This window comes from Amblyomma americanum, chromosome 1 (assembly GCF_052857255.1).
Source record: "Amblyomma americanum isolate KBUSLIRL-KWMA chromosome 1, ASM5285725v1, whole genome shotgun sequence".
NCBI lineage: Eukaryota > Metazoa > Arthropoda > Arachnida > Ixodida > Ixodidae > Amblyomma > Amblyomma americanum.
In genome coordinates, this window is record NC_135497.1 from 250,641,789 (window position 1) to 250,665,743 (window position 23,955).

Genomic DNA, 23,955 nt, shown 5'->3' on the forward strand with positions numbered 1-23,955 from the left:
TTCGAAGATAGCATTTTTAAAAAATCGATTTTTTGGCGATTTTTTTACCTCTAAGACCCGTGTCCCCCCTTAATGCCCGTCCATAGTAGGTGGACAGTTTTGTGATTGATAAGCTCACCTGTGAGCTTGCCCTTTCCACCAAGGCTCCTCTTGCCGTCTTCCTTGCTTTTTTGCAGCAGACTTCTCAGAGCAGCACCCATGCGTTTATGGATATGGTTAATGCAATCTTCTTTCTCGATTTCTACAAAGCCATAAATTTTTTCATCACGCAGGGCGTTGAATGCACGACTATCACCGTCGCACAACGTGGTCGTGTACCGTAGTCCATGCTTGGTCAGTGATCGGCCAAACAGTAATTTCGCAGCCTCCACTTCCATTTGGCCGGGCTTGCTCGAGCTGTTTTTTTTGACACAGGTGGCCAGCTAGCCATTCTCTATAGTGAGGGTCACCTTCTTTCGGGCCCAGTTGGCATCCTAAACAAAAGTTGGAGAGCACTACAAAATCGAGCACATACCCGGTAAACAGTTCAATGACTGTTCCCACACAGATGTGCAAGGAATGGCCTCTCGTTAGCCATGTTCCATCATAGGAGACTGCAATATTGCCGGGGTTTCCGAAGTTTAGCTGACCGTACAAGGATTTCACGGCATCCGCACGTTCGCCCATCACATGCGTGGCAGCATTCAGGGAGGCAGGGTTCAGCTTCCTCTTCACGTATTTTTGGTACGTTTTTTGGTGCAAACCACGCCCCGAAATGTTGAGAGCCGAAAAAATGTCGTTGAGGGCGGTTTGACCGTTTCCTGTGCTCATAACGGCACGAGTCGCGAGCACGTTCACTTCAAACCAGTTGCACGTCGCGTTCCCACCTGCTCTCGGCGAGCTCCACTCGGCCTTGAGTTCTCCGCAAGAATCGCAGTTTACACCGAGCTTGACTGCAATTCCGTACTCACGGCCCATCTTTGACAGCATCACAGGACCACCGCACACTCTGCACTGCACGCATTTGAGCAGCTCGTTCACGGCTGCAAGGCTTACAACGGTGAACGCTGTCCCACTTTCCGGCGCCTCGTCGAAGTCTCCCAAAAGAGATTGCTTGCGGCGGGTGGCGGACATCAAAGAAAGCCGTCGCTCTTCTTCTTGTGCGTGAAGATCAATTTCCATTTTTTCGCTTTCGGAAAGAATGGTGTGTCGACTCGCACTGTTTTCGACACCGCAACAGGCGCCGGTGCCGCTTCCTATGTAGGTGCATTGCACTGGCTCGTGGTGATCGTCGCTGCTGCTGCCGGGTCTGATGGCTCCTCGCGTGTCCGCGGCCGCCGTTTGCGCTTTTTGCCGAAGGCATGAGCTGTCCGAATTTTCCGTTTTCCTCTAGCCAGCAGGGCAGTGCTCCGCTCAAAATGGCAAACGACGCTCCTTTGTCCAGCAGACGACGCTTCCCGGCGTCCAATCGGGAGGCCGGATTTTCCACACGTGATGCAAAAGTACCAATGGCACTTGCTTATTTTGTATTTTTTTTGCACCTGGTAGCCTCATTGTTGCCAGACGGAGAAGTGTTTCCCGCCAAAAAATAAATGAAAAGCAGAAGAGCGCAGCTTTCAAACGATATCAAAATGGCCGCGCTCCGTTGCGGCGCTGCCACGGGGCGCGAGTTTGAATTTGTCCGATCTTGAGAGCTTTTTATGAGCGAAAACTGTCGTTGTACTGACTTTAAAATCCAATAACGCAGCAAATACTTGTCAGAGGACCATAATATTTCAGAAACAGGTTCTTCAGAACCTGAAGATTCCGAAAGAAAAATATTTCAGAAAACCGATTTTTTTTTTGCGATTTTTCGGTCTTAAAGAGCCGCGTCTCCCCTTGAGCCGATTTCATCTCAGTAAAGTGATTTTTTTGTACTTCATGGATTTTTCAGACTGTTCGATTATTCGGAACCATTTTTCGGGGCCCTTCGAGTCCGAAAGATCAGTCTGCGACTGTACTTTACTCAATACAATTAATAATGAATGCATTCCTTTTCACCCAGCACTACTCATAGGCCTGTTTCACATGCTGCGAATTTCGCCGTCCAACACTGCGAATTCATTTGGTCTGCGGCTGGAAAGGGCCGCCGCTCTTGCTGCTGACGGCTTACGAACGATTTCTGTCCGGTTGGAATTTATTCGCAGCGTCGGTGTGCTTGTTCTGCGACTGACCCATAGGGAGGATTTACTGCTTGGGTCCCCATCAGGCTTGGCTTTGGCCATCATGTACTTTTCGAATACAGTCGAGCCCGCTTAAACGAACATGAGCGTCACGCGATGTCTGTTTGTTATATCTCGAAGTTCGTAGTAAGTGGACCGCAGCCTTAAAGACAGTTGCTTGTCAAAAAACAATTTTTTCTTTGTGAAAAAGTCAGTGATGGACTTTTTTTTTTTTTTTTGCAGCTTACATCCGATGAGGGAGATTTCCAGTTTATTTAAAGCAGAACCGTGCTCTGCTGGAAGGCACGGTTTAAGGCACGAAAATGAAAATATGCCGTGTGGGCTGCAGATACAGTTGCTCGGGTTGGCTTTAGCATGTCCCTGTCATCTGCATTTGCCTTGTGGCCTGCAGCTTAAATATACAATTTCTAGGTCCCAGTACGCAGTTATTGTGTAAGTGTTAAAGCAACTGCCATGGAAATTGAGCAGAACCGCACATGCATGGCCAAATTTCGCCCGCTCCGTATGTCCTCCCTCTTCTCTGCTTCTTCACTTCCACGGACAGCTTGTCAGGCAGAGAACCATTGCAGTGTTCAAGGACAGTCTGCACGTGCAAGTGATTGTGAGAGCCACAAAGCCTTGCAAATTCCAGATTAGTGTGCTGCTCCTACTAGAAGTTTAAAAAAAACTGCAAAGGATTGATACTATTTTTATGCATGCTTCCCAGCTGCTACGTTTCCCAGATGGTACCTTTTTTGTAGCGATAGCTATATTACGGTAGCATTTCGAGCCTTCAGCGTGGCAGCGCCGCCACGCTGTCACGTGGGTGGTCACGTGGTGCGGAGGAGTTTCGGTGGCGCGGTGCCGTGGCTGGTCACGTGGTTTGTGGCCACGTGATCCACTTGATCACGTGGTTTCACTCGGCCAGCTTTAGTTATCGCGTCACTCCCGGTTCAACCAGAGCTAAACCACCGCCATTTTTTTCTGCAGCCCCGTAAAAAACGCAACAGATGGGGTTCTACTCTGCTGTACTATGGTACACCCCCTCCCTTTTTTTCTGTATGCTATGATGGACTAAGGAGTGATTGTGATGGCTTCATGACTTACAATTCTTTATTGCTACTTTTTTATAGAGTGACAAGCTAGTGTTCCTCTGGTTGTAGTACAACTTTGGTGCAAACCTTGACAGAAGGATTTGCTCATTCATGTTATGGGCAGCTACCATGAATATTGTAGTGCTGCTGAGTAATATATACTGTGAAATGTACGCTTTAAAGCAGACAAAACTGCAAAATGTGTACAGGCTGATCTGATTATGAACTGCATAAGATGCAAGCATAGCTTTGTAGCTTGGGAGCACATTCTAATCTCTTTAGCCTTGCTGAATAATTGTCTGGATAGAGAGCATCTATGAATTGCTGTGGTGACATTTTCAGGTCCGTATGAAGAAGCATCGTTGGTACCAGCGAATCCTCAAGAGCAGTGACCCACTCATTTTGTCACTCGGGTGGCGGCGTTTCCAGACCATGCCAGTGTTTTCTACACAGGACCACAATGGCCGCAACCGCTTTCTCAAGTACACACCAAAGCACCTTCACTGCAATGCAACTTTTTGGGGTTAGTGTCATTTACTCATTTGATATCCATCTTCCCTCCTCACTTGCTCTTGTATTGTTTAACCTTACTAGAGAGCTTGCTTGCGTCTCTGGCATGAGAGGTTGAGTTTGAAGGCAAGAAGGGGGCAGCCTTGTTGTTGACTTGAATTTACTGTATTTGGTGCCATGGGTGCAACTTATTGCTGCCTAGATAGAATAGAAAATTGTACAGAAAACAGGAGTCACAAGATCTGTAGTTCGTCGTGGCCATCAGATGCATCCTGGCATTGCAAGCTGTGTTCTGTATTCTTGTGTGCTGTTGTCACAGTGCACACTTTTAAGTCTTGGTTGCATGCCCAGGCTACAAGGGTTATTTTAATGGTTGCAACACACAGCACACTTGTACACTTAAGGGGTGAAGAGGGTCTTAGAGAAAAAGTTTTTAATATTGAACTTAGTAAAATTAAAACTTCAGCTATTATGTATTTTAGTGTGCTGATTTCAAATATGGTGTCTATTTTTATGTATATTAAGTCGTTCCTTAATTTTTCAAGAATTTCGGTAAAATTATTCTGACAACTTGTTGAAAAAATTGGAGACTCAGATTCAAACAAATTTTATCCCAGTGGATTCTACTACTGTAAAAGGTCGTTGATTCGAATTCCACGGGGCCGCCAGGCCAGTTCGAATTAACCAAAATTCGAACTAATGAAAGTGAGCAAAAATGGACGCGTTTGATGCCCGGAGTGCACGAAAAACATTTATTTAGCAAAACAATCTGTTATCATCTTCTGCTTCTTCTCTCTGAGGGCTACCGTAGTCACTCGGTCTTCTAGCGCGCGAATGCGACGCAGGGAAACCATCCTTTGGAGGTGACAAAATCTTCCACATTCATGCGCAGGGCGAAATCGGCCGCCTTCACCATGATAATTGGGCCGATCAGTGGAATGTCTGCGCTTCTGATTTCCTTCGCCCACGTGATCACAGCGGTCTCAATTTCCGGATACTTGGCTAATCGGAGCCTTTTTCTGTTGCTGGCAAAATCTTCGGCTTCGTAGGCATCCTCGATGGCCTTCCTATTTCGGACGTAGGTCGACAACGTGCTTGGTGGAATCCCGTGCTTTTTCGCGATTTCCACTTTGCTGGCCTTCCGTTCGTCCACCTCGCGTAAAATCGCCACTTTCTCCTTCACCGTCTTGGCGCAGTATTTCCCACGCGGACACAAGCTCACAGCAAGCGGCGTGCAAAACGAGGGCTAAAACACTAAAACGTCGTTCCTCGAAGCAGTCGCGGCAGGAAAGACTGGTTAGTACTTGTTCTAGCACCCTAGCGGCGGCCCGATGGTTGTGCCATCTATCGTTCTGCCGTGAAAGCTTCCAACGATGGTTTTCAACAGCGGCGCTTGGCGGCGCGCAGTTCGAATTATGGGTGGCGGCGCCAATTTTTGAGTGAATTAACGATCCGTTACGCGCATAGACTTCTATGCACTGCGGACCGGACCACGATGACTATTTCGAATTATCCAAAATTTCAAAAATTACTGATTTGTGAATTAACGAGCTTTCACTGTATTATCAATGCTTGCAATAAGAGTACTTTCATTATTCTAGCCCTTCGAAGTTCAACTAAAAGTGGCGAGGAGAAAGGTGATTTTTCTTTATGCTGTTTATTACTTTCACATTTTATTAAGAGTGCTGTTAATGGCTTTATTGCAAGGTCCAATCATTCAGCTTTCAATCAAAAGAAGAATGGTGAAAATCGCACAAACCAAAGCTGGGAAAAGCTTGTCAGCAGTGTGAGGGATGGTGCAGAAAATGAAACAGAAAAACGCAAAAAACAAAATGCAACATTTTGAAGCTGTGTAAGCACATTACAGTGCTTAATTTTCCTAAACAAACAGCTTAGAAGGCCCATAGTGAATAGTCTGAATAACATTTTTGCCGTTGCCGCCGCTTGGCAAGCTGCAAAAATGAGGTCGAGGGTGCACACTGTATTGTGAAGCAGTCTGTCGATCGCCACCAAATCTACGACCACGTCAGTAGCTCCGCAAGCAATGGCGGGTTGGCGTCTACATGCTCGTTCGCTAGCGTCCACATCTTGCGCTAGGTTGCAGAAATTGCTGCCAAGCTGGCGATTTTATCATCGGTGTGCTTCGCAATTCCTCGTGATCAGCGCTGGGCAGAAATGTGTCTACTCTGACCCGCTGCTGCCAATCACGCCCGAGCCCACGACTTCGAAGGCGAACGCCTTCCTAGTAAAGAAGCGCTTATCACCACCGCCGAATTGCACTCCTGTGCCTCGTTATTCCCTGTTCCGATCACTGCTTGTGAAGTAAAACCATCCTCCGGCTCTTAGCCATCCGCTGCAGCCACGATGTGCACCGCGCTCGGAACGAACGCCGGAACGGCTGCCAAGGTCGCGTCATTCGCCGGACCACACACAGTACCTCCGCTGCTGCTGGTTGACATCACTGCCGACGAACTTGTATCTTCCACTTGCTTTCTGCGGCCTTCTTTACGTTTTTTTACAAACTAAAGCGCGCTGCGAACTTCCGATACGGTTTCGTGCGACGGTGTTCTTTTTCAAAATGGCGGCGCAGGGCGAGCGCGGAGCGTTCAATAAAATGGCGCCGGCCAATGAGGTGCTTGAATTTCGCTACGTGACGTCCAACAGTTGCCACATTTTGTATTTTGTTTTCTGTCATTTTCTCGGTGACCAATCGCAGTAGACCTTTCGTACTGGCGGGAAAGAAAGCTGAGGCATAGCTCTTTCAAACGAGACCAAAGTCGCCTCGCCACGCTGGCTACTTCTGACGCGACACGCGATGCAATACGGGCATTTTCTAACCGATTTTCGCAACCTCTCCTGTCAAAATTTCATCTTTAGGTGTGAATTTCTCGTAAACTACACAGTATTCAGCCATGAAACTTGAAATTAAGATGGAAAATGATGAGACATATCCAACTATGACAAAATTGAAAAGTCGAGTTTTTTTGCGATTTTTTGGTCCCAAAGAGACGCGTCCCCCTTAAGTGGCAGCGCTACCTCTGAACACCGAAAAGTCGCGAAAAACTCCACTTCCCTCTCTTCACTCTTGCAAATCCGCGCGTGGCCTCCGCGATCAGCCGTGCCGCCGCCGGTGCCGATCGCGGAGGCCATGCTCTGTGAAGCAGGCCTTCCATGGCAGCCAAAAGGTGGCTGCACTGACGCTCACGGACGCCCCTCATCGGTCTTTCCGCTGGCGCTGTGAGTCTGTATCTTTTGCTTGATTGGCTTGATTGCCGCCTGTGTGCGTTGCACGTCTACCCCATCGCGTGCTTTTGTCAGTCTTGTTGCGGTGCGGACGTTTTGTTTGCTTCGTTCAAATCTTGGGCCCTGGTTGTAATTCAGGATGGCGGACGGGAACACCGAGCTCATTTCTATTGTATTCAGCAGTAGAGATGATGAAAGCAGCCTAAGCGGAGGTGACGGCCACTGGCGAGCGGAACTGCTTCCGCAAGGCCGGCTTCATCGACACAGTGTCTGATGCCGAGCCTGATGCTTCGGAAGATGACCAGCCCGGCAGCGATTTGTGGCAGCGCGTTGTCGACTCCGACATGGGGGGTCATATAAGCGCGCCTGTAGCAATGGGCTACATAGAGAGCCTCAGACAACTTGTCTTTGCCATGGGCCTCGGTGATAGCACGCTTCTACTTTAAATAAACTGGAAACCTCCCTCATCGGACCTGTGCTGAAAAAACAAGTCCATCACGGACTTTTTCGCAAAGAAAAAATTTACTATTTTGAGAAGCAACTGTCTCTAAAGCAGTGGTCCACTTACTACGAACTTCGGGATATAACGAACGGACGCCACGTGATGCTCATGTTTGTTACAAGCGGGCTCGACTGTATTATACAACTGCCATAAAAACCGGAATATAGGTCGAACTTTTTTTCAGAAAACCATGGTGAAAAGTCGACCCCCGTCTTATATACCGGTCATTGGCGGAAAAAATACGGAAGTCTTGCAACAATGGGTGGCTGAAGTCAACAGCCTCCATCACCATCGCCATCAGCAGCAGTGCCGCCATTTTGCGTTTCAGTAGATGCAAAGCGGAAGCTAACGGCAATTTACCGTCGCTTTCAAGAAAACACGATTGAGTACGAGGAAGCTCACGGGAACCTGGCGGCACAGGGCGAATTTGGAGTATCCGAAAAGAGCATTCAGTACTGGCGGAGGCAGAAGCTGCGTATTACAACTTGCAGCAACCAGAAGAAAACATCATTTCGTGGGCAGACCGTAGTGTATCGAGAATAGGAAGGAAACGTTGTGCTGCGAGCAAGATCGCTGCCTGTGACTGCCGAATGCATCCGCGTGAAAGCGGCAGAGATCGCGCGTGCCTCTAGACTCACGAGGGCGCAATTCAAAGGCTCGCCATCCTGGTTGCGGCGATTCATGAAGAGGAGGCCTTTGCTCTGCGGCGCCGTACTTGCCTGTGCCAGAAACAAACACGCGGGCCGATTGGTGCGCGATATTGTTGAAAAATTTTCCGGGTGTGCATACAAGCAGCATTTAAATGAAATTAAATACTGTCACCATTGTGCAACCTCTCGAGTCGCATTTGTTTCAAAGTAAGGATGTCTTTCGGTACTTTTCCCATTGAAAAAGATTTTTCATTTTTAGAATTGGTTAGTTAGGGGGTCGACCTATATTCCGGTCCGACCTATAGTCCGGTTTTTATGGTAGGTGAAATTTGATGTAGTGAGGAGTGGTTGACAAGCAATTATGAGTGCACAAAAATATTAGCAAGCACAAATCGAGAAATCTGTTCCCAACATTGTGTACGTTAAACATTTAGCAGCGTGCTGCAATAAAAAATTATTTATCTGCTCTAGATGCAAAGATATCCCCCTTGTGAACTAGCAAACAGTCGGAAATTTGTGGTTTGAGAAAACAAGGAATAACAGAGATGAGCTTGTTTATGTCTTATAAAGTGGAATTACAGAGAAAATACTTATCCAGGCAATGAATAAATTTGTAGATTTTGAAAATGCCATTTTCATACAGTCGAATTTTGCGTGATTTTTTGAGCCGTCAAGAGCTCTGTCCCACCTTATCCTCTGCACCACTGCGCCAGGAGTGTTATGAGGGCTCCCAATGATCTATGAATGTAAAATAAAATATTGACAATTCCGCATTTATGTACATTAACCCATTAATACTTCTCGGAGACTGGGCCACCCGTTGTCACGCCTGCCATCACACGCTCTTCAGAGGTACGGAAGCGACTCTGCAGCATGGAAGTCGGGTTTTAAGTAGGGCTGTATGGTGATCTCTTGCCACACCGGTCATACCTGGACTTGGCCTACCTTCACAAGCCCATTCGAATTAACCTGTGTAGGACACGTAGCACTCGAATAGAGCTCTGCCTGTTTGCAAGCAATGTGGCATCAGGGGAGCACATAGGCAAGGGGGTACGCCAAATGAAAACAGGCTTAGTTTGCAAAAGCAGCCTTTCCGGTCTGGTCTCCCTGCTGTGCAGAGCATTGCAAAGTTGTCCAGCAACATGTATTTTCTGGCTGAAATTCTGCATTAAAAATATTTAGATCAGGTCTAAGTACTCTGCACTCCAGCGCCCGAACCTATCACCGGTTGGCAACCGGAAAAATGACCAAGTGTATGGCATGTGTGCACTTTGGAGATACGTTCATGTACCTAGCTGAACAAGCCTGGCCCTTATAGTGCTGAGGCATGAACTTCTACCTGCCGCTTGAAAGTACAGGGCCTCGCAGTGGACGGGCATATGTTGGCAAGGCAGTTATTTCAGACCTCAGCACTGGGTTTGTGCTTTCTAAATGCCTTTCACAGAAGCAGCTGCTGAGCCCTATGAAGTGTGTGGTCATGAGTAAATACAACAGCATACGATCAGGCGCTATGCCGGTGGGGGATTTTTCTCTCAAGTATGGGTGTTTCTAGTTTGTCTCCTTCGGATTACGTTCTGCCTGACGAACACATTATCATTGCTAGAGTACGCCATCCATAGTAGGTGTAGTGTGGGAACAACGAATGCGATGTGCATGAGGAATAGGGGGGAATTAAGTGCATTTTTTACAACAGGTATAATATTCATGCAGAGTGCAATAATATTTCAAAGTTCGCTTAAATGATGCGAGCAAAGCAGCTCTTCGACTCTGACACGACAGCATTTGAATGAGGTATGTTACGATTCCAGGTTGGAATGCGATATATGTACTTGAGTGGCCAGGGTGCTGGCATACCCTTAAACATGTGCTCAGGATAGCTTCTTGAGCACAATTTGCTGCACTGGAATAAATTAAATGTTGTGGGGTTTTAATTAGGGGGAAATAAATAGCTTCTCCCCGCTTAACCGCGGCTGACTCGAGTTCAAAACCGCCCGGACCCCACCCTGTGATCGCGTACGCTACTGAGCGCACGCCGACCACGGCAGACCTTGCTCTGCAGGAACAAAGGAATGACACACTGGCTGACACTAACAATGCATTTGTTGCTACAGCAACAATAACGCCAGCTAGCAACAAAAAACACTGAGGAATCGAGATCGTCCGACACACCAGCAAGGTTACGAGCGAATCACAGGGTGGGGTATGCCAGGGTATGCCAGCACCCTGGCCACTCAAATACATCAATCTCATTCCAACCTGGAATCGTAACATACCGCATTCGAATGCTGTCGTGTCAGAGTCGAAGAGCTGCTTTGCTTGCATCATTCAAGCAAAGTTCGAAATATTATTGCACTCTGCATGAATATTATGCCTATTGTACAAAACGCACTTAATTCCCCCTTATTCCTCATGCACATCGCCCACGCTAGGGCAAGGGATACCCCGAGGCCGGACGGGACGAGATACGGGAGCAAGTCTCCCCGCCACTTTGCCCCTCTGGCGAAGAGCGGAGCCACGAACGACACGTCCGCTCCTGTCGAGGATCTCAGCCGAAGAGGCTCTCTCTCCCGCGCACGTGCAAGCCATCTCTCTCGCTGCAAAGCTGGCACCCTCTCTTGTTAGTTAAGGTAACTAACGTGTGAGGGTCATGCGTGTGAGTGTCATGGGCACTTAGTGCTTTGCTTCATTGGCCGATTAAAGGTTTGCACACCTGTGTTGAGGTTTTGCAGCTTCATTTTCATGGCATTTACAGCAAAATTTTGTTTATGTCCTCTGTCTGCCTTATGCACGATTGTGTGCCTTATATTTTGTCAGAAGTTTTTCACACACGAAGCTTCATTTTTATGGAGCTTTGACACATTAATGTCATGCTGTCTACAGCCACACAAATACTTCCTTGCCGATTGTTTGTGTCTGCTGGTGAACTGCTAATTGTACCTTATTAATAGATGTGGTTAAAACTTGGTGGTTTTGTTTTTCAGGCCCTATCACACCTCAGGGAGCAGGTTGTGTGGCAGTACAGCAAGTTCATGAACAGACTGTAAGTTATTGCTCTTTCTTAACACCATGTATGTTTTTATGTAGTGCCTGATATGCTACCATACTAATTTCGCAGTGAGCCTGCACATCCTGTTGAGCTTGTCAACAATATATTGCAGAGCAGGAAAATGTAAGCAGTAAGTGACGAAGGAAACTAATGCAATTTATTCTTTTCTGGGTCTATAAAACCTATACAAATTGTTGCCTTTGAATGGCTACAGTGTAAAACTAAATGAACACTACGCTTAGTGACAACTTTTCTTGGCAACGGAGGGAGAGCAGTGTGTCCTTTCACCAAGTAATTTGGTCTTTGCGGCATCAAGTTCAGTTCTAATTTTGGTTTGGGTTCCGCTTTCGTGGTCAGCAATAAATATTTCTTGCCAGTAATTCTTCAAGCAAAAGTTGTTTGTCTTGATTCAAGCATTGTCATCACCAGGTTAGGAAAAAGTAATTGTGACGATAGAAGTATTAAAATGGGAGTTTACTAGCATAATTGCAGAGCATGGATATGTTATTTGGGTGTCTTCTGACCACTTTATTTGAGCTTAATATTAAAGCAGGCAGAAATATTTCCTCTCAAGTTCCTTGAACTTTGTGGGTATATATATTACGCAGTATGTTACTTTACATGAAAATATTTTTAATGGAAGAGCTGTAGCATGCTCTATTTTTATTCTGCATTTTTGTTCATTTGATGTTTTGCAGGCAAACTTTAGGATTGCTGCAACAGGGGTTGTCCTTGACCTAGACCGCTCCACGCAGATCGTTAAGAAACTTAAGTTGACAGGAAATCCTTTCAAGATCTACAAGAAGACTGCATTTATTAAGGTTTTCATCTTTCTTTTTGTGTCATATTGCATACCGTATATACTCGTGAAGGGGCCGCATGGCCAGCTTAACATGACATAGGAGGGCAACTTCCGCCCGTCCGCGGTGACACACACAGCATAACGGTACACCGTTGGCGCTCCGCGCCGGTTGTCTGCACGAAAACACTCTTCTTTCCTTTCAGTTCAACTGTGCAGCTCTCGGGACAGTCGAACCACACGGGGGTCTGGTCGGCGTTCGCTGTCTGCGAAAATATATAGCTGTGCTCACGACGCAGACCGATGACATATTTCTGAAAGCAGAGCACCTTGTCGGTGTAGTCGGGGGGCAGCCGCTGGCACAGCGTGGTCCTTCGCCGAAATGATAGGCCCTTCCTCTTCAGAAATCTTCGTACCCAGCCGGCACTAGCCTTGAAGTCCTCGTGCGGTATGCTTTTAGCACGCGCCAAGGCTTGTGCCCTCACGCGCAGCATGTCCGTTGTCAACGCGTAGCCGTTGTTCCGCACTTCCATTGAATAGCATAGCAGCTCTTCTTCTAGCTCAGGAAATTTGCATGGCTTGCCTCGGAAAGCGCGCTTTTTGGAGCTGGTATTCTTCAACACATCCCTTTGTCCGCGCCACCATCGGACACACTTCTCGTCCACGTCAAATTTTCTGCCCGCGGCGCGCTTGCTGTGTTCGAGAGCGAACTCCACTACTTTCAGTTTAAAGCCCGCCGTGTAGCTGTTGAGCTGCTTGCCCATCGTGCAACAGTGACAATGCTCGGAGGCTGTTCATGAAAAAGTGAAGAACGACAGCGCACGAAAGCAACAACTATGCCGAGCGACCACGCTAACACAACCACCAAAAAACGCATGCTTTGACAGCCAGAACAGAACAAAGTTAGACCTGGCGATACCGATGCAGATACGGATAGCGGAAGTACAGTAGCAGAAGCTCGCGGCAGAAGAAAAGATGATGATGATGACCCGCGGCCTCGGGCGCCATCCATGGGCGGCACCTCGAAGCTCCTGTGCGCATGTATTTCAAAGGCTATTCTTGCGTGTTTCCTGGAAAGTTTGGGTGCGGCCCTTACACGGATTTTTTATTTTTTTTTCAAATATTTCCTTTGGGAATATGGGGTGCGGCTCTTACACGGGTGCGGCCCTTACACGCGTTTATATGGTAGTTGGGCGGCGGCCAGGACCTCGCCAGCAGTTCGAATGATCTGGATTTTCAATCAAATCAGTGAGGTTTTATTGTGGAACGCATGTTGCAGTGAGATATAAGCATTGCGATACACTAAAGCAATTTTCAGAATACTTAAGGAGCCATATTTTTTATACTGGATGTTAGGTTTTATGTAGTGGTCAAATATTAAAAAATTTGATTATAAAATGCAGAGTGCTGTTCATTAAGTAAAAGTGTGCTTCATCAAACATGCTGAGAGAGTTCCACATTCCTTTCTAATATCTCTGCCATTGTGAGGTGCTTCACAACTGCATGAGAATTCATTTCTCTAAAATTGGGTTTCAGAAAAATTTGTCTTAGCTTATATTTATGCTTCCAGGACATGTTTACTTCTGCACTGGAAGTAACCAAATTTGAGGGAGCAGCACTGCGCACAGTTAGTGGAATTCGAGGCCAACTGAAGAAAGCAGTTCGGGTGAGTGTTTCCTTTATCTGAGACCACTGCACTTTGGTGGTCTTAATATATTTAGTTTACCTTGGTTATTTTTTGATGTTCATGCTAGGGTTTTAAAAAATAAAAAGATTAAAAGTGGACTCACGTTAAACGGAACCTCAAGGGACCGGGAAAATACGTTCCGTTTATCAGGAGTTTTGTTTAGAAAGAGAAAGTTCGGGATTTTGCAATCTGTTCCGCTCTGCGTGGTCCTGACAAGGCAGGTGTGCGCGCAGTTGGCAGTCTCCGCGGAAGCGGATCTCAAGTGCAAAATCTAGATACTAAAGAGAACGGTACACTATGGGCAGAAACTGAAACTTTATTGCACAAAAGCAGTAAGCAGTGAACTTTCTTTTTTTCAAAGCACTACTGAAATTTAAAAAAAATGTCAATAGTCCACTTATTCCGTGGAAATCAGTGGGAACTGCAATTTATTGGCTTGTGAAAAAGGACTTTGTTTGCTTGTTTTAGCTCTCGCAACCGTTTTCTTTGGATGGCGCCACCCATACTAGACAGGCTGCTCACTTCTGCAGAATTTTGGGGAGTCGTCTTGCTTGCCAGTCCCCGCATGCTGTCGTGTCTGCAGCGGCAGCCTCCCCTGAAATGGCACGACGCACTATGCCATTCCGATTTTTAAATCTTGTCAACCACCCTTCGCTGCACGAGAAACCTTCGATGCCGAGCTGCAGAAAAAATTCTGCTTGCGCGTGAATGAGTGACCCACTGATCGGATGCGGGCTCTCCGCAGCCAAACCACCAGGCACTTCTCCAGATCTTCGTGGTTGGCCATCCGCGGTCGTTTTCTTTGAGGGCCAAAGCGTGACGTCCCGAAAGCCTGCCGCAGCTTATCCTTGTCCTGAAGTATCCTCGTGAGGCTGCTCTTGGGGATAGCGTAGTTCGTCGCAAGTGCTGTTTTTGTGAAGCGACCACTCTCGACATCGTTGATTATCTCCAACTTCCTTTCTAACGTTAAGGGCATTGTGAGGTCGCTTCTGCGCTGCCATCGGATGCTGACTTCGCGACGAAATGTTGCAGACGACGCTTAACAGCAGATGTAAGGCTTCAGCCTAGCTGTCCACAACTGCAAGCACACCGTGACAGAAAGCAAGCGATGCGGTTGCAGTGTTCGAGGAAACTAGAAACGTCCAAAGACGGAAATCGGGGGGGGGGGGGGCAGTGATGCGTACCGCGATAGGGCTGCGCGTTCACGTCAAGTTGCGGTTTTGAGCCTATTTTCGGTTCCGTTTATACGGTGGTTGAAAAATTTTTGTTTTGAATAACGAGATTTTTTTTACATTGCCTTTATACAAAACCAACCAGCTGTGAGGCGTTTGTTCCATTTAAGCGTTGGTTCCGTTTAACTTACTTCCGTTTATCGAGATTCTCCTTTACTTATTCATTTGCTCAGTAGTGCATCCTCTTGTAAGGCCATTTAGGGAGAAGAAAAATTTCTTCTGTTGTAGTACATATTTTCCTCATGAAGCATTTGTTACTTTGCACTATGATTTTACAGTAATTTCATTTTACATTCACTTTCTCTAACCAAATCTTTAGGGCAGTGTATATCTTCCAGCCATTACTACCCATAGTCTTGGTTATTTTGAGTGTTGAATTTGCTTGTTGTTGCCATTGTTCTTTCACCTGTTCAACTCGGATGTCTAGATCTAACACTTCAGTTATTTGGTATGTTCTTTTATCAGGCTCCACCAGGTGCTTTCCGGGCAACCTTTGAAGATAAAATCCTGCTCAGTGGTAAGACCAAAAGTTGTAAACTCTTAGATGTGTGGCACTAATGTGTTGGGGACTATTGATTCAGCATAGTTTATGCTTGCAAGCTGTGTTGTGCGTCAAGAGGCATTTCTTATATAGTCACCAACTGATTTTTCGGACTCGGCGGGTGCCCAAAAAGTGGTCCGAGTAATCGAACAGGACGAAAAATTTGCGAAATTAAAAAAAATCACTTTTCTGCGGAAAACCGGTTAAACCGTGACCTTTGCAACTCCCCAAGTTCTGCTTGCAAGCATTATTAAACTGTGAGCCACAGTCATGCTTTCATCATGGCCGTGCTGCACCACCTCATGTCATGATTCCATACAGTGCAATGCGGCCGAAGGTTATGCCGCAAACGCATGCAAGCGCTGCATGAAAGGAACAGTGTGTTTCCACATCGGCAGCGACACTGAGAAGGCTGAGCGGGAGAGAGTCTCCGAATGCACACCATTGTATTTTTTTGCCAGCGAGGGGAGTTGCGGAGTTTACTTTTGATGTAGTGATATGTTTGCGAAATCTCCGCATAATTTGCGCAACCCCATTTGAAGCCTTTACGCGAGTAAATGCAGTGTATCAAGCTGAAAAGAGCTGTTGGTCAGAAAACGGTCTGCACCATTTTGCTGTCATTCATTTTAGTCCGAAAAATTGAATTTTTGTGCTCCACACAGTCCGGAATATCGGTCGTGAATATGTACACGTTTCTATGAGGTGCGTGACGGTTCCTCATCGAAGTTGTAATAGTTCAAGACTGAAAAATTGGTCGGCTACTGTATTACCCTTACTTCTGTTCCAGGGTCATTGTACAATCTTCATAGCAACATGTGCACAGCAGTATTTCTCAGCTGTTGCTGCAGTACATAATTAACAGCATAAGTTCTCGACAAATTACCATATGTTGCGGTGTATAGTAAAAGCTCAGATTCAAATTTCAATGGACCTGAAAAAATGTGCGACATATCGAATTACCCTGAAACTGTGAAGAACTGCTTGCATGACTGTTAGTTTTTTTTTTTTTTATTGGTGAAAGACTGGGCACCTGGTTTTGAGATGACAACAGTGTGGCAATTATTATTTCTCACATTTCGATCAATGCTTTATTGTGTGCACACTGTCAGAGCATCAAAATGTTAAGGGCCTCTCCGGCATCCTTCACAGTGCAACCCAGTGGAACCCGCTCACAAGCTGCTGCATCGCGTGTGAGCAGGCTTCACTGCACAGTGAACAGTACGTGACGAACAGTTTTGGTGCAATGGAAGAACCATGTGGATGGAAGCAAGGGGAAACGCAGCAGCGCCTATCAGTGCCCGAAACAGCGTGCTGTTCGGCTCAGCTGATGCGTGGCTGATAGCTGCCATTGCTACAGGCAGGCACGAGGTAAAAAAAAAATGGAACCGAAACTAAGCAGTCTGACTATTCCTGGAGACGGGGCCGTCCATTTTTTGTCACACCTGCCTTTACGCGTTCTCCAGAGTTGCACAGGCAACGTTCCAGCGTGTAATTGAGGTGTGAGTAGAACAGTTCTGATGATTGCTTGCCGTGCCTATTGGAGCGCTTTGGAGCCGTTGGAGCCATGGGAGCCCATTCAAATTAACCAGTAGGAGACCCGTAGCATCTAAATTGGGAGTGCAAAGCAGCTAAAAAAAAAATGAGCGGCTGAGCTTGGGGGAACAGAGACGGAAAGCAGTACAGTTAAAGCTCGTTAATTCGAACTTCACGGGACCAGGACAAAAGTTCGAATTATCCGATGTTCGAATTATCAAATGGCCTCGAAAAAACTGACAAGAACCGTTTGCATTACGGTATATGTACCGTATTTACTCGCCTAACGAACCCCAAACGAACCCACTCGCATAATGAACCCACTCACCCCCGATTTTTGCCCAAGAATTTGAAAGAAAAAAAAAAGCGTCAGTCTTTAATGATTCCCTCCGTTTCGCACCATCACGGACGGTCCACAACGCATTTCTTGGCAGTGCGCCAACATGCTGCGCAGCGACCTTTTGAGGTTAGCAAATGCGAATTTTCAAGCTTTAGTTTAGAGTGCAGAATGTCTTGGCGCTCTGCCAAGGTCGCTGAGTGCCCCCCACCCCTCTGCAAGAGCTCTTCTCAATATATATATATATATATATATATATATATATATAAAATCATGTTATCGGTGGGGGCAGCGGCTTGGCGCGCTGCCGCTGCCAAGGTTCGCCCTGCGCGCGCTCGCCCCCCCCCCCCCCCCCCCCCTTCCCTTCCTTTTTCCCCCCACCCCTCTGGCTGGAGCTCTTCTCAAAAGATAAACAAACAAGTGGTTATGTCAGCGGCGGGCAGCATCTTGGCGCACTGCCAAGGTCTGAGTTGCGGATGGCAGGGAAAACGAACTCGCTAGACTGGAAAACAAAAAGTAAATTCTGGCGGACAAAAGTATGGGGGGGGGGGGGGGGGGTTCATTACTCGCCAGTAAATACTAGTTCTGGGTTTCGGAGGCTGGGCGGAAAAAAGGGTAGGCAGCCGCCACCGCGTTGGCCAACCCCTACCCTCCCACCCAGTGGTGGCGCCATTTAGGCTTTACCCACTCTCTATCTGGTTCCATCTTCTGTCCTGGTTTAGCAGGTGCGCAGCCTCCAAGTACAGTGAACTAGAATACTGGGTATTCTAGTTCACTATACTCCAAGTACGGGGAAGCGTTTTTTGGGGGGGGGGGGGGGGGGGGGGGGGGGGGGGCAGGTGCTGTGTGCCAAGCCCTCCAGGCAGGGCGGCGCACAGTTGGAATTATCCCTAGCGGAACCGACTTGCTTTCGAATTAACGGGCTTTGTTATACACATCTGTATGGAGCTTGGCCGGACCAGAGTTGTTCGAATTATCCGAAAATTCGAATTATCGAGGTTCGACTTGACGAGATTTCACTGTAGTGCATTAGGAGTCAGCTGCCAGAGTGGCTTCTGAGAAGGGTGAAGGATGACGGTGACATTGAAGAGGTCGTGACCACTTTCATCCTTGCCATTGCTGAACTGCATATGTTGCAAAGTTTGTTTGTTTTTTTTGCGTTAAGGATAACACAACTCGGAATAGAAGTCTACAAGAACTAGAAAAGCTTTTTAGATGCTGTGCCAGTAAGTGCTGACTGGCCTTCTTAGAAAGTGAAAGTACTTATGAATACCTTTATAATCATTCTTGTCACAATTGTCAAAGCCTTTTTTGTTTTGTTTGAGATATGTACCAACAATGGTCTACTTTTAAGGACAGGTTCCTTTGGAAGTGTATTCATTATGGGGTCAATTTATGAGCTGTGACATGTGGTGCTCTTGTCTTTAAGCAGTTGCATCTTTGCTTTACCTGCATTTTGAGTTCTCTGCTAGTGGGTTTTGTCATGATGTTCTCATGTGCCATATGTCTGCTTCCAGATTTAGTGTTTCTAAAAGCATGGACTGAAGTGCCAGTGCAACGCTTTTATATGACCTTGACCCACACTACTTGCACCAGAGGAAGAGAAAACAAAGTGGCAAGGCATGAAGGACTGTCGGTCAGCTGAGAGCTGAGCGGGGCCTCCATGCACCTGTGTCACAGGACTCGATCTATAAGGTAAGATACATAGTTTCAAGTGCCTTGATAACCTTTATCTGAACTTAATACTTCTTAGCACTGGATGAGGGTTAGGAGTTGGGAAGCTTTAATTGTTATGAAGTCGACAACTAATTTTTCAGTTTTTGTAGGGACCACAAAGCCACCCTAAAAATGGGGCAGTTCGGAAAATGAAATTCCAGCAACAACAAAAAAAATCGTTGGCAATATGCCAGAAGATGGTGTCAGTAGTCTTGTGCACATTCTGAAGCTCCTCATGACTAAATCTTGCTGTGCGTCGTGTACACAGGTGACGGACAGTGACGGCTTTCACGAGCTCTGTGTACAATGGCTTTTATTGCCATCGGCATGTCTCAAACTAACGCATGGGTGGGTTTGAAGTCAAGATGCGAATGCGTCGCTGCGGGAAGTGCACTACACCCGCATAATGAAACATCGTTTATAGTTCTTTTTCAGTTCCTCATCTCCTTGCCGTGGATTTCGCCTTCAATACATGACTGTACATTTTTTTTTAATAGGAAAGATTTTTTTTTTTACAAGAAATGGCTATAGGGAAGAGCGTCTGGCCATGGCGATGTACCTCCTGCAGAATGATGGTGTTGCGGCACGTGCGAAGTCTAAGATAGCGAGGCCAACACGTGGAGGCAAATGGATGCTGAAGATGATAAATTAGCGCTTTTTGAGATGGCCTCACCACAGAGCTCAAGAGGGAGTGGAGAAGCCACCTTTTTCAAGGCCTTGGGGCCGTGTGGCAAAGTGCACGGCGCGCACGCTATGAGTGTAGAAACAAGGCTGCACGGTTCGCTGATAAAGGAAAGCAAGTACAAGTACAGTGATCAGTAGAGAAGGGAAGGAAAGGGGCGAACGTTTGGAGCATGGCAGCGGCCGTGCTGTGTGGGCAGTTTTGCCACGCTTGACTGTGTTACGTGCGTTTCTTAACCACTGTCTCTTAAATGACGCTGAGGCTGTGGAAGACGACGCCGTGTTTTGGTTTTTACATGGAATCAAACTGGCATTATATTCGTAGCTGCGTAGGCTCAGTGGTTGTGGTGCTTGGCTGCTGTCCCGAAAGGCGCAGGTTCGATCCTGGTTGCGGCGGTCGAATTTCAATGGAGGCAAAATTCTAGAGATCCGTGTACTGTGCGATGTCAGTGCACATTAAAGAACCCCTGGTGGTCGAAAGAACCCCAGGAGGCCGTCACTACATCATCTCTGATAGCCTTGGTCACTTTGGGATGTTAAACACTATAATGACATATTCATAGCCGTGTTGTATTCGTGCAAATGCAGTACTTCCACACGATGTAAACGAAATCGAAAGCCTGATAACATAAGATATAACTGGAAATAAATAATTATCACATAAAGGACTGATGAGAGCAGGGTGGAAGGTATTCATGACTGTTTTTCTTATAAGCCAACACTTTGTATTTAGCGAGTAGCCAGGGAATATCCTCAGAGCCATGCCATCACCAGCAACTGATATATTAAAGACCCTGATTTAGATTTTTGCTAGTCCGAGTGACTTTACTATATAGTGGTTCTACTTTAGTACAAGGTAAATGCGGAAAAAATGGTGCAGCTGGGGAAGTGTGCATCCATTTTTGCCACCAAATGTTATGCTGTCTGTGTGTGTGGCTGTAGAAAGAATATACGAGGACAACCAAATCAGTATCATTTACACTGATTCTCTAAGCATACTCTCCTCACTTCGCCATAAAAATGCAGTTACACCACCTTTGGCGACATCGTATACAGCATAACTCCACAACACAGGGACGACAAAATTTTGCTGGGTTTCAAGCCACATTGGAATCGCTGTCAATGAGAAAGCGAATGTATGTCCTGCACAAGCTCGGAACATGCAAATCAAGAAAGTAAACATTCCCTACAAAGATGGCATGAAGCTGGTACAGTGTAGGCTGAGAGATATACAGTCGACGACTTATTTTTCGGACTCTCTTGGGACCCAAAAACGACCAAAAAATCGGGCAGTCCGGAAAAGCAAATTTCGCCGCGCGACATGTGCACAGGCAGCGGGCGGCGACTGCTTTCACGAGCTTGGCTTGGCTGTGCTGCCCTCGGCATGTCGCTGATGAAGGCACAGGTTGGGACAAAGTCTAAACGGGAAAGCGAACACTCCGCTGCAGGAACTGCGCTGTGCCCCCAGTACGATAGGCCCGGAACGAAAACACGAAGATGGCGAAACAATAAGAACCGAGAAACAGCCGAAGCAAGTGCTCCGTCGGCTTCGGCCTTCGTCATTAGGCCTAGCAACTAGAGCCAAAATCAACATCGTATCCGGCGAAATGCACTCTGCGGTGGCTTGCGTATAATGAGAGAAGTCTTGCTTGTCGTCGAAACGTCAGTCGTTTACGGTTTTATGATAGAAAAGTCAGGGTTTCGGTGAGTTTTGCCGTGGGTACGCTGTCCTCAATTTGAAGTGCACCACCAATCCCTCCCGCACTCGCCGTCTCCTTGAAGCTGTATGCCTCCCATACGCTTCGCTGCTACCTCTTTCCCTGTTCAGGACGAAAGACTCAGCACAGATGAGTTTCACGGATTCTGACTACTGTTCAAGTTCGTGCGGTGGAACACACTCAAGAACCGCACAAATTCGAAACCAGGCGGGCGCAATGTGCCGACTCACACAGAACTTCAGCATTGCAAGTTAAGAGGGTCTCTTTAAGCCTGAATTTCGTTTTGTTTGATCAAGTTTTCGATCGCTCTTGCAGTTTCAATGAATGAGATTCCACTGTACGCATTATATGGCGGCTTGGGTACTGGTGGCGAGTGCGAATGAGGTCTAAAAAATCGAGCACTCAGTTGCGGTGCGTCCGAAATTTCAGGCGCTCTTATACATTGGCTCTATCGGCCATGTCGCGGTGCCGCGAAAAAGTCCGAATAATCAAGCATGTTAAAAAAATCAGGCGTCTGAATTTTCGATGTAAGGGCCACACTTTTTTTCTGCGATTTTGATGGGGTGTGGCTCTCAAATGAGTCAGGCCTATATATCTGTCGTCAGAAACAACTCGGGGTTGCTGTGGGTGTTCTAAATAATAATGTAAACATGCTAAATGACCACACATACTTTAACTGATGTCCACTACTATTTCAAGTTTGCCATGAGGCATGCGGATATGAAGGAGCTGCTGAACGATCTAAGACTGCCCCAACTGGAGATTTTACAGCACGTGAACAGCAGATGGCTGTCACTGCTTCCTAGTGTTTGAGTGTTTGGCGAGTGCTAAAGTCATATGATGCCCTCACGGCATTCTTCTCCAAAGCTGTATAGCCAAGGTGGTCATCTGTTGTGCACGGTCAGCTTGTCATCTGTGTTTTGTGACAAAACACTGCCAGCAGAGTTGTTTTTCCTTCAAAATGCTGCTCGGATATTCGACAGATTTCAAACGCTCTTCCAAAGCAAGGACCTTCTCCCGCAAGTTTTCTATGACGAGATGTTTGTTGTCGTGAAGTTTTTGGACTAGTTGCTAACAAAATTGCTCTCGGTCGCATTTAATTTTGCCAGCCTGCTCCAAAAGTGCTTTAAAATAAGACTTCTGCTGCTCCTGTGCCTGCTTCCACCCCTGCACACAAAGAAAAAATGGCTCCCGGAGCGAAGCGGTTGCAAAACCAAGACCGCATCCCCACGTGATCTCAAAGCACGAATGATGATAAGGGTTTGAAAGCAGCTACCACCGTCTAATAGCGACTTGTGAAACTTAACTTCTCCTGGCGCACGAATTTTCGCATTTTTTCAGAATTTTGGCATGGCAGTCTGAATGGAATATTGAAGTAAATAATAAGCTACACCTAATTAAACCCATGATAGCTCATCATTGAAGTTAGTTTATGCTGTCTCCGTATTGGACACACACACTTTATACATAATTTCCTACTGACAAAAGAAAACAAACCTGCTTGTGAAAAATGCAGAGATGAATTTACAGTAAACCATGTCTTATTCTTATGCACATAACTTGAATCACTGGGAGAGAAAAAAATATTTTGCTCCATTTTACTACGAACACATTCTTTCTGATCCAGCCTTGCTTTTAGGTGAAGATGCATGTGATGCCATATGTGTTTAGCATTTTCAGGGAAGCAGGTTTCCTTCAAAAGCTGTAAATTCTGACTGTGCTTTTCTATGTACAGTATACACCTCAGCCACTTTCTTATTCTTGAGAAGGCTGAGGGCTTCTTTTGATTTGTTGGGAACCTCGAGATCTTTGCCCAGCCAAGGATGGTCACTGAGGTTGCCCAACCTTCTTTAAACGTTATGCTATTAGCCATTCCAAAAAATTTTTTCCTTTGTCATCACTAGGTAGAACAAACTAATTTTTTAGCCCCTTTCCACCACCTTGATGTTGACAATATTTTAAATTGAAAGTGCCCAATTGGTTACTTCGGGACTGAGTTGTCCTTTTGTAAAGTTATGGTTAGGTTTTGACCAACCGCTGTTTTACCATTTTTTTTACCAAATTCTGCACTCACAAAAAATTCTATACCTCCAGTTTGGCACATGATAGCCTTAGGTGGTCATGCACCACTAAGCCCAACACAATCCAAATTTTCTGTTGCCTCTGGTAAATAAATATAACATAAAAACATTACACATTTTAATGGACTTATATTAGCATATTATGTTTATTATAACTCTTCACAAACTTTCAGAGATCATTTTCACTTCATTCACATGAACTGCTACTTTACATTCCCTCCTAGCTCTGCTGGTACTATCGTTCTCCTGGCTCTTCTTTCGGAAAAAAAAGTGCATTCGTATGACCAAATAAGTGTTCAATCTGTGCTGTAAATTCGCAGCTATGCTCTGGGCAACCAATACAGTTTTTCTCTGTCTTGGAGACGGTATCTAACACTCCAAAAAAGGTGCCAAAAACTCTTCTTT

At 46.3% G+C, this 23,955-nt stretch overlaps 1 protein-coding gene across 1 annotated transcript in view; it reads left to right on the forward strand.

The window, feature by feature from the left end:
- LOC144114916 (ribosome biogenesis protein BMS1 homolog) overlaps positions 1 to 23,955 on the forward strand; it is an 81,083-nt gene that overhangs the window by 47,599 nt on the left and 9,529 nt on the right. Inside the window, 8 exon segments of the mRNA XM_077648940.1 lie at positions 3,617 to 3,797; positions 11,161 to 11,219; positions 11,924 to 12,046; positions 13,595 to 13,690; positions 15,409 to 15,460; positions 18,872 to 18,933; positions 18,935 to 18,982; positions 18,984 to 19,049. Of these exon segments, the coding sequence (XP_077505066.1) occupies positions 3,617 to 3,797; positions 11,161 to 11,219; positions 11,924 to 12,046; positions 13,595 to 13,690; positions 15,409 to 15,460; positions 18,872 to 18,933; positions 18,935 to 18,982; positions 18,984 to 19,049 (687 nt within the window).